Below are 15,656 nucleotides of genomic sequence, written 5' to 3'. Positions count from 1 at the left end.
AAAAGCCTGTCTTGTAGTGGCTTGGTCACGGCCTAAAAAAGGATTCAGTGCTGTAAGTCACTCAGGTTGATGTGGACAAGTATTTAGCAGCTCCTTTTGACACAGCCTGTGTTGACCAAGGTCACTGTCGCCTTGTTTAACCTGTGCTGGCTGTACTGGAGGTGTGCTAGACTGTAACACAGCTGGCTAATGTAGAAGTTTGTGCCAGTGCTGTCATAAATGTGGAGGATGTAGTCAGTCACAATGTTCCCTGATGGAAATATGAAAGCGTCCTCTAAAATTAGTCTTATCCATCTTTCTTACGTGTTGAAAGGAAACTGGTATTTCTCAACCATCACCTTATTTTACCATGTTTTTGTCTAAGAAGCTAACAGAGACAAGTATTGATAGAGAATGTTGCAGCAGCAGCGAAACAGATTGCAATGTAATCCCTGTTATGCATTGTCACTTTACGTCCACTAAAAGTGTTTGCCTCTGACAGGCTCAGATTGTTTTTAGAAGTGTCTGACAACATTATGGAAGGAACCCTACGGAGAAACGGAACGGTTTCCTTGTCTTTACCTGATCTGTTTATTATTGTGACCAAGTCTTGCTAAAGGAGAAGTCTCTTTCTGAAATCTCACAGGAGGTGACTTGTTGCGGGAAAAACATTGGTGGAAAGGTTAGCGACAGTTGGCGAGAGAAGTGCCGGGAAGAGGGTTTTTTTATGTTAGAGTACAGAAAGCATAGCATTTTCAGTGGCACTGCTTAATATTTTGCTGATTTCGACAGTCTGCGAGATTTCAGAACAAGACTTTCCTTGAGCGAGACTTGGTCACAATAACAAACAGACCAGCAAAAGGTTAAGAAAAGTGTTTAATATCTCTGTAGGGTCTTTTCTGTAATGGTGTCAGACATTTCTTAAAGCAATCTGAGGCTGCCAGTGGCAAAAACAAGAACTTTTAATGGATGTAAATAGATGGTGCACCATTGCCTGCAGGGATTACGTTGCAGCCTGTTTCGTCACTGCGACTGCAGCGGTCTCTCAATACTGGACCAATTTCAAAAATGCTTATTCTGATTACACATTTCAACACACACACAAAGAGTTTCCCTTTAATAGGGGAGACTCACACACCGGTGAAAAGTTATAGCATCCTTACTTTTGATAAACTGTTATGCAAACTGCCAACATCTATCTTTAAATACATGCAAAGTATGACACAGTTGGCTAAATTAAAACCTACTTTCTCAATGAGCTTGTTTCTGATGGGTTCTATATGAACACACAATTTCTGCCAAACATTTATAGTTATAACAGTTCTGGTTATTTTACATTTGAGATTTCTGGATTTATGTTTCGTCTGCGCTGTTGACAGTGATTCAAAGTGAGTAAATGGTAAAAGGACTGCACTTGTATAGCACCTTTCTAATCTTCCGACCACTCAAAGTGCTTTTTACACTACATGTCATTCACCCATTCACACACACACACTCACACATTGGTGGCTGAGGCTACCGTACATGGTGCCACCTGCTACTCAGTGACCATTTACACGCTCTCACACACCAATGGAACAGCCATCAGGAGCAATTTTGGGTTCAGTATCTTGCCCACGGATACTTCGACATGTGGACTGGAGAAGCCGGTCTCCCGATTAGTGGATGACCCGCTCTACCTTTGGGCCACAGCCGCCCAGTGAGCATGGCACAGTTGGAAAAGGCGATGTAATGTATTTCCCTGCATCAATCAAAGTGTGATGATGATGACAGTTGTGGGGTTGTTGGCTTATGTTGCCAGGCATGCTGCTGTCAATCACATATGACTGGAGTTCAAACACTTAGTCAGTTAATTGATGAAGCTGATAAATCAGAAAATCAGCAGAACATTACCTGACAAGCACTTTGACAATTGAATGATCGTTTACGTTAAAAAACTGTTGCTAGCTTCAGCCTCTCAAATGTGAGGATTTGCTGCTTTTCTCTGTTTTACATCATTATAAATTTAATATCTTTGGGTTTTGTTTTTGTCTTTGGTGTATACACATAGCATTTATCCATATTGTTTAAAAGCTTTGAAGAATAGCTGGGTTACTACAGTTCAATTGTTGAGCCAAGATCCTTTTAATTGCCTGCTCTCATTATTCAAAGGTTAGTGTCAGTAATAGCCAGACTGTTATGAAAAGATCAGTAGCTTCAAAGAGACCTGTCTTCACTCCAGTTCTCCCTTCCGCTTTCTTTTCCTCCCCTTTTTTCATGTCTGTCTGTCGAAACCATAAATTTCTCTCTTCCCTTCATTTAGTGTGAGACTAATAAACCCCTCACTGTTCTGAATCTTCAGAAAGCTCAATGGGTGACAGTTGTAGCACACACACACACATACATACACACGCACGCACACAGGAGGAATTCCAGGGTCAACGGAATAAAAATCACCCCACATCGAGTACAGAGCGCCCTGAGCCCCTCAGAAAACGCTCGCTGACCCGTCCTCTCTCTTTTTCTTTCTTCCCTCTCTCGTTTGTTTGAGGAACACATTCCCAAATTCCTTCTCTGACAAACACATCCTGATGGCGCTGCTGTGAAACCACGGAAAAGGCCCCATTCTGAGTCTACAAACACACACACACACACACTCAATGGGATCAGAGAGGAATGTGAAGTATAGGTAGCCAAGTGACTCAAGTGCGGACTGTCCGCTGGGGCAGATGGAATCAGGATCAGTCCAACACAAAGCTTTCTTTTCTCTGTCGCCACCTCAGACTCTAAGGTCAGATATGAGATAGAAATATTGTCTTTAATGCGTGGAAACACTTGAACTTCCCCTTCAGACACATTTTAAAGTGTGTAACAATATTCTGCTATGATTAATATTTTTCTACAGGGTTTTCCCACATAAAAGGTGATAAGGGGCTGGAAGCAGATCAGCTCTTTCTCCCTCTGTGAGAAATTCTAGATCTGACCTCCACCTCGTCCACCACTGCTGCTGCTTGTGCTAAGTTGATCGGTGAAAGGGCAGTGTGCATTGAGATGGCTAGTGTTGGCATGAGAGGAAACGTGGGAGAGATTCAGATTCATGTTTGAATCTTAGTCAGACCCAGACTCAGATGTGGAGTCTGTTGTGCACCAAAATAAGCGACTAGCAGACATATCGGAATGGTAAGTGTAGTTAGCATCTCTTATTCGTTCACACCGTTTGTTAGCTTGTAACTAGCAGTGGCTGACTCAGTATAAGGGTCTATTCAGAGTCAGATCAGAGGTCTATTCAAAGTTTGCAGAGAGATATATTTTATCTCACTGAGATTTTTATATTACTTGCAATAAGTCTGCCCTGCACTGGAGGCTTCAGGTGTCTTTGTGACATTTGCACATTAGACAGCAATCAGCTTTCAAATTTGTGACGCATCTAATCACAGGGTTGCACGGGTTGAATCTCAGATTTTGGGGAAGTGAGAAGACATCAGTCCCTTCAGTAAAGGAATGAGAATGCCCCTCTAGTGACAAACTTTGCACAGATACAACTCAGTATAGTCAAGGTTAGACATTTTAGGGGACATAAAACATAAGAAAACCATATTTTTGAGTGAAGGGGAAGTAAATGAGATGTAAATTATAATGACACTTGTATTCCACTAATTTGCAGGGATGTTAAAAGAAATAAATGTGCAAAAGACGATGACAATTAGATTACTGTATCTCATTTTAACTGAAAGGAAATGGCGTGATAGGCAGCACGTGCAACTACCCAACACAACGGGAATAAAGCACTGAATGAGACTATACCTCCAACATCATAGGACCATCTCCTCCACCACTCTGCGTGCCGACTGGTCCATTTCCTCCTGGACCAATGAGAGGCAGCGACGGGCGAGAGCCTGCTGCTCAGCGTCCTCTTTAACCATCAGCTCCCCGTACAGATAGACACCCATTGCCTGGAACACACACACACAATCGCTTGGTTTATTTTTCTTACTGTGTAAAGGCTTTTCTCTATGGTTGAATAAGTGTTTTAAAAGTGTCTCATTGTATCATACAAAACAGATATTGAACAGTTGTGTTTGGTTACCTGGTCATGAACCAGAAAGTGCTCCACGTCTGTGTAAGCCCGAGTGTACGCGTGTTTGACCACCAGCTCGCACCAGCGATGTCGAACCTGGAAGCCAAAACAGAGGAGAAGATACAAAACCTATTAATGGAATCAAAAACACACATATTAATTTAATTATTTTACATGCGACCTTGAGATAGAGAATCTCCTTTTTAAAGTTATACAATGCAGGAATTGTTAGCTACTGTTTGTAAGCAGTGTCTCCAGGGATGTGTGCTGCTAACGGTCTGGCACCTTGTCACTGCCTTTTTTCACTTGTGGCAAAAATGGCAGCGCAATTTTGTCAACACGGACCAACACAGAACCAAGAAATCATAGAAAAGAAGATTACGGAATTAAACATTAAAAGAGATTAAAAATCCCACCATTGCTCACTTCAAAGTTGCACATTATTGTATCATTGCTTTTGCCCATTTCCATCTTTAAAATGCCCGTGATGTTATGTCTGAGGTTATATAAGGTCACTGGTGTTTGTAATTTCAGTGTGTTGTTCCTTCGAAGCTGACCACATAAAAGCTTTACCAACTTATATATACTCTTGGTAAAGACAATATAAAGCTAGAGGGATAAACTAGTCTTGAATATAATTTATAGCACTCATAAAAACATTAATAAAGCAGAATGGTGTCGATGGCAAAGATCTGTGGTCTGTTTATTTTATTTTTATGCTTTCGGCCAGTGCACTCGCACAGTAACGTGAACAGGTCTCCCTGGATGCCAGTAACAAAAGACAAACAGCTCATCTGACGAGCTGCGAGACAAAGCTGGAAGCTGCTCGGCTGACAATGAATAGATTCATCCAGAATCGGAGGATTGAGAGACGTGAACTTTGTTTTAGAGAGGAGAACATCTCCATCTAAAGTTCATGTTTTAAAGTTCTATTTAATTCTCTGACAATGTGCACGTGTGTGTTCAAGGTGTGTGTGCGTGTGTGTACAGGTGTGTTTTCACTGCATGTGTGTGTTTGTGTGTGTGAAAGCTAATGCCTGGCCTTTCTCCCAGAGGATCAATAGGAGCTCTGTTGCCGCGGTTACAGGAGAGATCAGAGACTGGCTCTGTCCCTGCGTCAGCCATCATCCTTCATCATCTGCTATGAGCGTGCATGCGCATGTGTGTGTGTGTGCGTGGATACGTAATGCACGTGTATACGGACACACTCTTGTGGAGGAGACACAGAGGATGATAAAAGAGGCTGAAGAGCGATAAAAAATCCAGATGAAAAATCTTTTAAAGCACTGTCACTTCTTTACAGCCTGACAGTTTCCCTTGGCTGGGTTTTTCATGGGTATTTCAATCTCCTTCATAACTATCTCCACACACTCAGGATAATAAACTAGTCCTTTGGAGAGTACAGTGACCAAGCGTGGGTGATTGATTCTATTTCAGCAGCTCAAGCTTTGGGCATTTCTACAGCGCTTGTACAGATATTCATTTTAAGGTAGCAGGCTAGAAAAGGAGCCAAATGGATCTACCTGAGTGCTGTGTGACGGTGTTCACACTCTTAATTGGAGTTTTTTGCTTCGTCTGTTTGTGCCAGAAACGTAGCGCTGCCCTCAACCTGTTTATGCAGCAAAAAGAATGGAGACTGAGCACTGCTCCATTTAGAACAGCCACATTTAAATCCTCACATTACCTCCACAAGCTACTACATAAACATGAGTTTAATTGGTCTCAGAAGGGCTTTCTAGTTCCTCTTTCGTCCACATTAAAAATCCTACTTTTTCCATATATTCTCTGCCTCTGTTTACTCTCAGAAATCCCACATCAGACATGACACAAAGCAAGGGGTAAGAGTTAAGTGTAACGCGCTCACATGGGAACAAACAAGCCTATGTGTGTGTCTGTATTCATGAATGTGGGAGTGTGCACAAGTGTGTACAGTATGTGTACCCTCTGGTGCCAGCCCTGCCCTTCTGGCCTGCGTAGCCCCAGCAGCTGTTCCCTGTGCTGGGTTACATTCCTGGGGAGAGCCCTGGGGCAGAGCAGCTGCCTGGTGCACCTCTCCTTACCCCCTCTTTTACTCGGTTTCCTCTCGCTGGGCCTCTCTCTCTCTGACAGCACATGCAATAACACGGTGACATTCCTTCATTTATTACAGCACCCCTCCTTCACCCTCCACCACTACCAATTCCAACACATACTCTTAACGTAGTCCGCGTGTGCTCGCATTTAGCGTGACAAACAAAGAATCTAGCAGACAAGACAGACACGCAAAGCATGTGTGAAGTGACGATGCTAATGCAGTGTTACGGTGGTCTTAACTTGTCCACAAACTGTACAGCAGCATGGACGCCAAAACGCAGCCTCGTATACTGACTTTGTGGCTGAGGAGAGGAAATAGACTGCAAACATTATATAATGAAAAAGCTGTCTGACAACTTTATATTTCATAAACCTCAATTTTCCTTCAACGAGGGCTTCAAGCAGCTAACAATTATTTTCATTACTGGTTTGCCATTTGTGTTTTTGCGATTCATTTCGTCTCTTAAATGTCAACAAGTAGTGAACAATGATCAATCATAATTTCCTACAACCTAAGGTGATATCTGCAAATTGCTTCTTCCGTCCAAAGACATTCAATTTACTATCACATAAGACAATAAAAGCACCAAAATCTCACAACTGACAAGCTGGCACAAGGAAATGTTTGCTCATAAAATTACTTATAGGCACACTTTGCCAATTTTCAAGCAAGGTCCCAGAGCGGATGACAAAAAGAAATGATGTGAAATGGTGTTTTTTTTTGTTTTCCTGCAGATATTTGCACACAGCACGAGCAGGGAGATCCTGGTGTTGCTGACATGGGAGTAAGCCAAACAGCGTTCATCTGCACACACTCCTCACACCGCAGTGACACAGACCTGGTTGAAAATTTGCAAAGTATGCCTTTTCAGTGGAAATGGACAACTTTTTAACCCTAAACTAACATTTCCAAGTGGTATTATTGTTGACGAATCACTTTCCATTTTCATAGTTACTTCAGTTGTTCCATCGACCACCATTTCCGCTACTGGGGATAGTAACCGCAAAGGACCTACATTAATACTCGGTAACTAGGGATTGCCATCCTCTTCCTGTTTTGGTTTACGCACTCCCTTTGTGCCGTATGTGGCGCCTTCATTCTCCCGGGAGATTGTACCCGTTTGCAGACAGGATTGCATAATGAAAGCAATTGTTTTAGGGAACCAATCTTAACTGTGCATTCAACATATACTTTATAATGATAAGTTAAAGCAAAGAACTTTGTCTTTTTCCCCTATTGTCAAAATATTTGACAATTCATTTTCTGTCAATCAACTAATTGATTTATAAACTTTTTTGTCTACACTATCAACTCCATATCTTTTTATCACCCCACCTAGAAATCCAAATTAAGTGGGTTTCAGCACACCTGCTGGAGGGAGTGTGAATCAGTCTCAGTGGACCATACACATATTGTTTGGTTCCGTCAGTATGTGAAGCCTTTTTGGAAAGGTGTGGACCATCTGGTCTCAGAGACTCTCGGCCTGAAATCTGATTTCTCTTTTATCTTTTTGTACCTTGGAAATATTCCTAAAGGCCTCGGTAAAAGTTACACATACCATTTGAAGATTTTTATGGCTGCAAGTAAATAAACTATTACAAAATAGGGGCTCCGGAGGAACCCTCCCTCTATTGACCCTAATAGCAACATAATCAAGTCTATCAGCTCAATGGAGAAAGTGAAGAAGAAGGGGGTTAAATACTGGGGAAAATGGGAATGTCATAATCATCTAACCTTTTTACATTTTTTCCTTTTCCTCTGAACCCTTTTATAAGCATTAAGAACTGCATCTGTGCCTCCTCTCTCTCTTGTTTTCACTGACTGTGCTGTACTATCCCAGTCTTCTCATGTTCTATATTCATAAAACTAAAACATGAAAGTATTAAAAGAAAAAAAGACATAAATCTGTGCTCCATGACACTATAATTATAGCTGCCATTGCTGTTTTCCTATCTACTCACTCGCCCAGTGGCACCTACTAAGTCTGCGAGGGGATTTCCTCCTCTGTGATCGTTCCCAATTTTCCCCATTAAGAGCTTTTTTTGGGGGGAAGTTTTTCTTGTTCACTTGAGGAGCTGTTTTTGTTTCCAGTCAGTGAAGCCCACTGAGACAGTCATTGTGATGAAAGGCTATACAAATAAACTTAACTTGACTTTATTTAGTTTTTTTTCCTAGACACTCCTTGGTTTATTCTTAATAACTCTTGTCTCCTATTCTCTGCTGCACACTGTGGAGGCAGACTTGATGTGGTCCAGTGAAGTCTCCAGTCACTGGAGGAGCAAGCCTAACCTGGGCACGAACAGACAATGTGTCCTGTGTGCTTGACCGACAGATGGCCTTCGACACACAAAAGCATGCATGTGCGCTCTCACAGAATCAGAAATGCGCACAGGAAGCTACACACATACGTGCGCACGCAGACATGGAGTCACACAGCATCTCGCGTCACATGAGACTCATATGAAAGGAATGGGGAAAAGTCATGCACTCTCTCTCATACATGCAAACACATGCTCTGACTCACAGGCGCACTCACGCACGTATTCATGGTCACTCACACCATTCACAAAGCAGTCCCACACTGCACGCACACTGGTCGTCAGCCACGTATTTCCTTTCGCTATTGTGTACATGCTCACAGAATCTCACACACAGGATCTTTAGCTTGCACGCCAGTCTTCACGGCACCTTTAACCAAAAGACAAGCTTCTTTATCGCATTAACCACACAGTGTATCACTATGAACTTCTCCCTACTGCTTAGAGCAGTGGTTCCTGACCTTTTCCCTTTTTTATCATTGAGTAATATGGATATTATATTTAAAGCATAACAATAACAGTACAGAGTAACTCAACTAAACTGAACAATTAACCCAAAAAGTGAAAACAATAGCTGTAGGAAGTTTGTGTAAATGGAGGAATTTGGATGAATTTTGAGCAGATTATTTCCTGTGAATATTAGTACTGGCAAATTTAGTGTTTCCTCTCCCTGATGCTTGGCCATTGTTCTATTAAGCCCTGTTTCCACCAAACACTTTCAGTATGGTACCTTTGGAACCAAAAGTAACCCTTCAGACATGGTACCGAGACCCAAGTGTTTCCACTGCAAACAGTCCTCTTAAATGTGGGCAGGGTTGTTGTCACTCACTGCTCCGTCCAGCACTCACTGTATTTCCTCATTACCGGTGACACAGATGGAAGTCTGCACCTCTTTTATTGTCCACAGAATGAGGCTGTACACTGACATTTTCAGGAGTCTACTAATAAAACTCTCCACGGTATGAACAGTGGTTACATGAGCCTCAAAACCAGCCACAACTCAGCCCTGAGCAGAGTGACCGTATGCTGCTGACCAATTAACGGACTGCAGTGTTCACATCTCCACCTTTTAGTACCAGATCTGTGTGCTAGGTACCCCAACAGAGGGGGGACCAAAAATGGGGACTGTATGGAATGGTTCCATTGGTACCATCCACAACTTTTCACAGTGGAAACTAAAAGAAAAGATGTACCGAACTGAACTGAACCATACCGTACTGCTACCGGGGCTTTATTGGCTGTTTTAACTGTGTACTGTTACTGTTTGGCAGAGAGCAAAGGCTCTATGAATATAGTTTGTGTTCACATCTTCACTGTGCCATTATCCTGTGAGATTTTGTAAAAAGTGTATATTTTGAATAATAATCTAAACTTTAAAATACCAATGTCCTTTAGTCTTCTTCACAGAAATGAATGAAATGATGATGATATAGGCTTTTTAAAAGTTTTCTCAAAACCCCTTTAAATCAAGAAGGCCTTGTGACCCCCAGTGAAGCTTTGGTGACCCCCAGGAGGGTCGGGATCCCCAGGTTGGGAACCAGTAGCTTAGAGTGAGACATGTTCAGCAACTAACAGGTGGTGAAACAATATGTAACAGCATATTGTGCTTCTAAGTTGCAGTAATGAGAAAACACCTTATAAAATGGATTAATAAAGTTGATTAAATAGTAAATCAGGAAAGTCCTTCAGTAATGTGGCATGAAATCATCACCAAATGAGATTTTTTTTTTTTTTTTTACTCTAAGCAGTGATAATACACTTCTATTATAGGGCGAACAATCTATGTCATGTTTTATCATAATGCATTCTGAGTCGGCACATTACTAACCGCTTTTCAGAAGCCATGAGAATCACTCCGATAATCCAATATTCAGCCACTCTGAAAAGCTCTCATTCTCCATGGAGGTAAACAGTGAGGGGCTGAACTGCACTCAGTGTTGTGTTTGTCCAAGAATTTTTAAACAGATCATTCATCTGAAAAGGATGCAGTACCAGACAAAGAAAAGCTGAGTGATAAAATGAATACAATCAGACAGAGAGCCAGAGATGGAGAGAAAGAGGAAGAGAGGAAAATAAATGGCCACATTTATAAGGAGAGACGTTGGTGATTAACCTCTTCTGAATGAGATTACTAACATTAGGACGGGACCATTGCCTTTAGACAGGTGCGTGCAGGAGTGCGTACATTTGCGTATGAGAGAAAGAGTGTGTGTTTCCACGCACGACTATGTGCATAATGGCCCCGTGTATTTTTAGCGAACACTGAAAGTTTTTTCCGGGAAATTGCAGACGAGAATCTGCTTTCATCTGCCAGGAAGTCTGACTAAAGTGGCCTGAACCTAAAGCTGGACCCGAGGCCAAACGCAAAGTGGCCTCAGTTTGTTGACCACGAGGTTAATTACTCAAATTAACTGCAAGACAGTGACATCAAGTAGTGAGTAAAGTCACTGAAATGAACTTCTGAGTTAAATGCATTCAAGATTTTAAAGAAGAGACAGCTGTTTGTGAGAACTTGAACAAGTGGCCTGATTGCGAGTTAGGAATGTAAACAATAAAAATGTCCTGAGATGAAACTTCAGATGTCTGGATTCAATACAACAAAACATCCGAGCTCCATTATATACATTGCTGCCCCAACCAAACAGCTCATATTATTAATAAGGACTTGTAAAAAACTAAACATGTATCAAATTTTTTCTTTTCAAGACAAGACGTGTGTTAACGACGGAGGTTAGCGTGGACAGTTGGACGTGGACGCAGCTGTGTTTTCACACTCGTGCTCCTGTACTGAGAGGCGGTGCCGCGCAGGAGAGAACTCCTCAGCCGCAAACACACACACAGCTGCGGAGCACGAACACGAGACGAGAACTACACACATACTCACAAACATCGTTAATAGTACCATTAAGGAACTTTGTGCAGTACTAAAACATGAAGCGAATACTTGTGGGATTTAGTCAGTAATGGTGGCTGTAAAGAAGAGAGCTGCTATTACAGCAGAATTTACTACACATTACTAAGCGCTGTGCCTTGGGATGGAAAAGGGAGAGGAAACCGTCTACATTTCATTATTGGAGGAGATTATGGCGCTCGGATGCATATGCTCACTTGTCTGAGCATGTGTGTGTGTGAGTGTGGGGGTGAATATTTGTGTGTGTGCTCTTACTTCAGCGTCTCTATCTTGTAGGTTGTAGGTTCTCTTCAGAGCACCCATGGTTGCCATGCTTAGCTCCTCTTCCTCGAGTAGAAGCTCCAAAAGCATCACCAGCTGCTCCGACGTCACCTGAGAAGACAGAACAATTCATGAGATTAATAGCGCTGACTTATACAAGCTCATAAAATACACTGAGACTTATTATTGGATATTATGAGCAAAAAAAAGTCACATGCTCTCCTTACACCAGCAATTTCAAACCACCAAAGTGGAAAAATGATTAACATATTGCATGCTACGAGTCTGTTCCCAAACATATTTATGTTTATTTTCTAAAAGTTTCATTTATTTTCTCTTCAGTGCTGGGAAAAGGTTGATGAAAAAAAAGCACATCAATATGAGACAGGCAATTAATGCAGCCCTGCAAACGGCGGAAACAGCAGCATAATAAAAGAGAGCGGAAATGGCGATTAAATAAATATGGTAAACCAAGCGAATCTTGTACAACTGGGAAATATTACAAAACAGGCAAAAGAGGACAGATGAAGGGAAAGTGTTAGGATTCGAATCAAGGGCAGAGAGAGAGGTGAAGCAAAGCAATGAAGTTGTCTTTTTTGATATCGTCCTATTGTGAGGAAACAAAGAGAGCAGCCGTGCTCAGGGACGCAGGCTGCCAAAAAAAGACATCTTTTAGAACATTTAGTCTTTGTAGGTTGTGAGACTGCAATGAAATCCCTGATTGCGGTGATGACAGAGCCGAAAAATTGGGCAAAGAAGAAAGGTTTTCAGGAAGGAGGAAATGCCTCACTGTTGCTCCTTAATAATGCGTGTACTGATTGTGCTGTCCTGAGGTAAACCTCAAGGAAAGAACCTATTTTCTTCTAATGACTAACATCTTCAGGGACAGGCGAAAACTCAGTGGTGAATTTAGACGATTATTCCGAGGATGGATGTGGGCAGCGATATGAGAGAGCGACTTCCTCCTCTGGAGAGAGCTGTGCCCAGCCTTGCCTGCCTCTCTCCTGCATACACCCAGCACTCCCAGCCACACGCTCTCTCTGGTCCCAGTCTGGGACACAATTAATGGCTGACAGCCCTGCAGAGACTGATGTGAAAATAGGTATGAAGTGTGTGTGTGACTGAGCGAAGCAGAGCGCAAAGAGAGAGAGGGGGGGGAAGTTACAGAGGAAGAAGATACAACTCTACGACTCAGGTAAACACATCCAGTAAAAAGCAGAGTACATAGCTGTATTTGATATATATTTATATATATTGTAAAGAGCGTCTCCATTCAAAGCTAATGTTGGTAAACAATCTTTTAAGCACTACTGGGAAATACCTGACCTAAAACCTGGAAGTATTTCAGCATGTAGCTGTTGAAGCTGAGGGAATAACACCCAGACTCGAGCTGGCAAATGGTCAAATCAAACACCAGCACTGCTACGCACACACACAGACACACAAACACTGATGATCATCTAACTCCGTGGAAAATCTGATATCCAGCCTTGCCCTTCACCCTCTATCAACTCTCCCCTCTCTCCGTCCTCTCCTCCCTCCATTTTGTGAAGGCTGAGTGTTTTCTGAAGTGGCGTCTCCATCTCTAAAGGGTCTCTTTGGGGCCCACCCATGATCCTTCTCACTCTCCCACCCTTTGAAAAGTGAGGAGTCCACAGCAATAAAACACTGCTCTCTCACTCTCTCACACACACACACACACACACACACACGCATGCACATCACTACACACATCACTGACTGCGCTGACTGTGGGGTCCTGTTGTGCCTGTATGTACTTGTGTTGCTATGGCGGTAATCAATACGTCTGCACCAGTGTCTCCAAAACCAAATTCCTGGTCAATGATGGTACATTACAGACCAATTTATATTGTTATTATTATCCTGACACACACATTGCACACATTTCACAGACAGAAACACGATTGTCTGTCTCGCACATCTCCACGGTGAAGTCACCAACATCAATAGCAGCTAACATCCGCTCCCATGAACCATCTACGACTAATCCACTTCCACAAAAAGACAACCTTACTCAAGTACTGTACTTAAATCTAACTTTATACTTCCATTACACTACATTTCACAGGAAAATACTGCACTTTCCATTTCACAACATGCATGATTCTTTCCTTTTAATTGCTTAGGTGCACAATTTGAATGAGTGCAGCCAAGTCGAACTCTGCAAGCACAACTTAAGGCTAATTTATACTCCCTTTATGTAAGAAAATAGATACATCCGTTTCTAATGTTGTAAACATCACTGCGCTCATACTTCCATGCATCCTTTATGCTGGCAAAGATACTGAGGGTCCTCCCCTAAAGTTTTTTTGAATTTTGAGCTTCAAACGCTTCATTTCCTGCCGTCTGGTGATTTTTAATTCACCACTTTAAGGAAGAAATGTCGATTAATAAGTACAAGAAAACACTCATGGTTTAATGAGAATAATGTCATGATATTTCCTTGATGCATAGTCTGCCGTGCATTACATTAGTCAGATGATCTGACAGAAACAGAACCCCGTTTGGGACCATTTCTGGATGAATCAAAGTTCAAGTGGCTGTGCGCTGCTCTTCATCAGAGCAGAGGCGGAAAACTGAAACTAACTAACTAAAAAAAAAAAAAAGATGCTTCAGATCAGGCATAAATCTCCCCATTGTGTGGCTTTTTGTCCGCACAAATGTTAACTTCACCACCTCCGATCAAGTGCAGCTCACAGCCGCTGCCCTCAGCTTTTTAGTGAGAAGCACACACAGCAGGGCTACAGGTCAGAGGATGCACGTCTAGTTGACGGAGATAGATGTAGCTACAGTCTTTCACACCTTAGCAAGAAACAACAAGGCCAATCCTATATGTGAGACTGGGTTAGGGAGTAGAGAACAAATACATAGACAGACTGCTCACTGACAGACAACAGGGTTATTGCTAGGGATGAGTGGTCGCTGGATATTGATGGTGACATGTCCCTACCTTCCCTAATTCTATGCCCTTAGACAGGATGAAACTCTTAAGAGCTGTGATTTTAAGTAAATGTTGAATACTTCCATCACTGCCTACTGTTGCTTCATTATCATACTTCTAAAGGGTTCAACAACTAACTTAAGGCTCCGCTTTTAGGAACATCTAACTTCACATCGGTGACTGAAAATGTGTCTCAGGGTTGCTTGAGTATGAGTGTGTGTGGGTGAGAAAGAGGGAGAGCAATTATAGGGGGAAAGGTGAACTCCATGGCTGAGCACTCCCTTATTAATGGATAGAGCCTGAAGAATGGCACACAGACACTTACAAACAGCCCATACACACAGCCAAACACACACGCACACGCACACACACACACACACACACACACACACACATGCACACGCACACACACAGAGTCTCATGTCATGACCAGGTCATGGGTAACTCTAACAATAGCCCTTAATAGTACAGTGCTGAAAGCACTTTACCAGTGAAGGGGGGAAACGTATCCCGCTCTATCTCAACAATTCATGTGAAAAGATCTCCTCACACACACACACTTACATGCATACACACAGGGAGCAGAATTTGGCCACAAGAAAGAAGCATTTCTTTCCCTTTTGTCCGTCAAAGCTGGAGAATGCTAACGGTGAAACAGACAGGATACACAGCCTCTCTCTCTCACACACACACATACACAAACACATACATACACAAACGCACACACAGACGGCCTGTAATCTCCCTCATATGGTCATTATATTTAAAACAATGCACACACCAACGTACACACTCTACTTCCGTACAAACCGCTGACACGGGTCACTTGCAGCAGCTCTATATTGAGTCGAGCCTTGCAAGGACCTCTGGGAAATATACTGCTGAAATGTCCCCTTCACACACTGACCTCCAAACATCTACAGAACAATGACACACATACACACATGTGGGCATGCATGTACAAATATAGACTGTTTACCTCAGTGAGAGAGCTCAATGAGATAAACAGCAACAGTAAACACAGGATATGATGTCGACCACAAGCTATAAATTAATTAAAGTATATATAGCTGAGTGTGTGTGTGTGTGTGCCC

General features: G+C 42.3%; 1 protein-coding gene across 3 annotated transcripts in view; it reads right to left on the bottom strand.

The window, feature by feature from the left end:
• Window positions 1-15,656, bottom strand: part of aopep (aminopeptidase O (putative)) — a 97,270-nt gene that overhangs the window by 7,067 nt on the left and 74,547 nt on the right. For all 3 annotated transcript variants that reach the window (XM_050051759.1, XM_050051762.1, XM_050051761.1), the window contains 3 exons: window positions 11,595-11,711; window positions 4,046-4,132; window positions 3,763-3,911 (listed from right to left, as the gene is read on the bottom strand). In XM_050051759.1, coding sequence (XP_049907716.1) covers window positions 3,771-3,911; window positions 4,046-4,132; window positions 11,595-11,711 — 345 coding nt within the window. In that variant the 3' untranslated portion in view covers window positions 3,763-3,770. The remainder of the gene's footprint in view (window positions 1-3,762; window positions 3,912-4,045; window positions 4,133-11,594; window positions 11,712-15,656) is intronic.

The sequence above is a fragment of the Epinephelus moara genome, chromosome 8 (assembly GCF_006386435.1).
Source record: "Epinephelus moara isolate mb chromosome 8, YSFRI_EMoa_1.0, whole genome shotgun sequence".
NCBI lineage: Eukaryota > Metazoa > Chordata > Actinopteri > Perciformes > Serranidae > Epinephelus > Epinephelus moara.
Note: the sequence above shows the minus strand (reverse complement) of the source record. Positions and strands in the feature narration are given on the sequence as shown.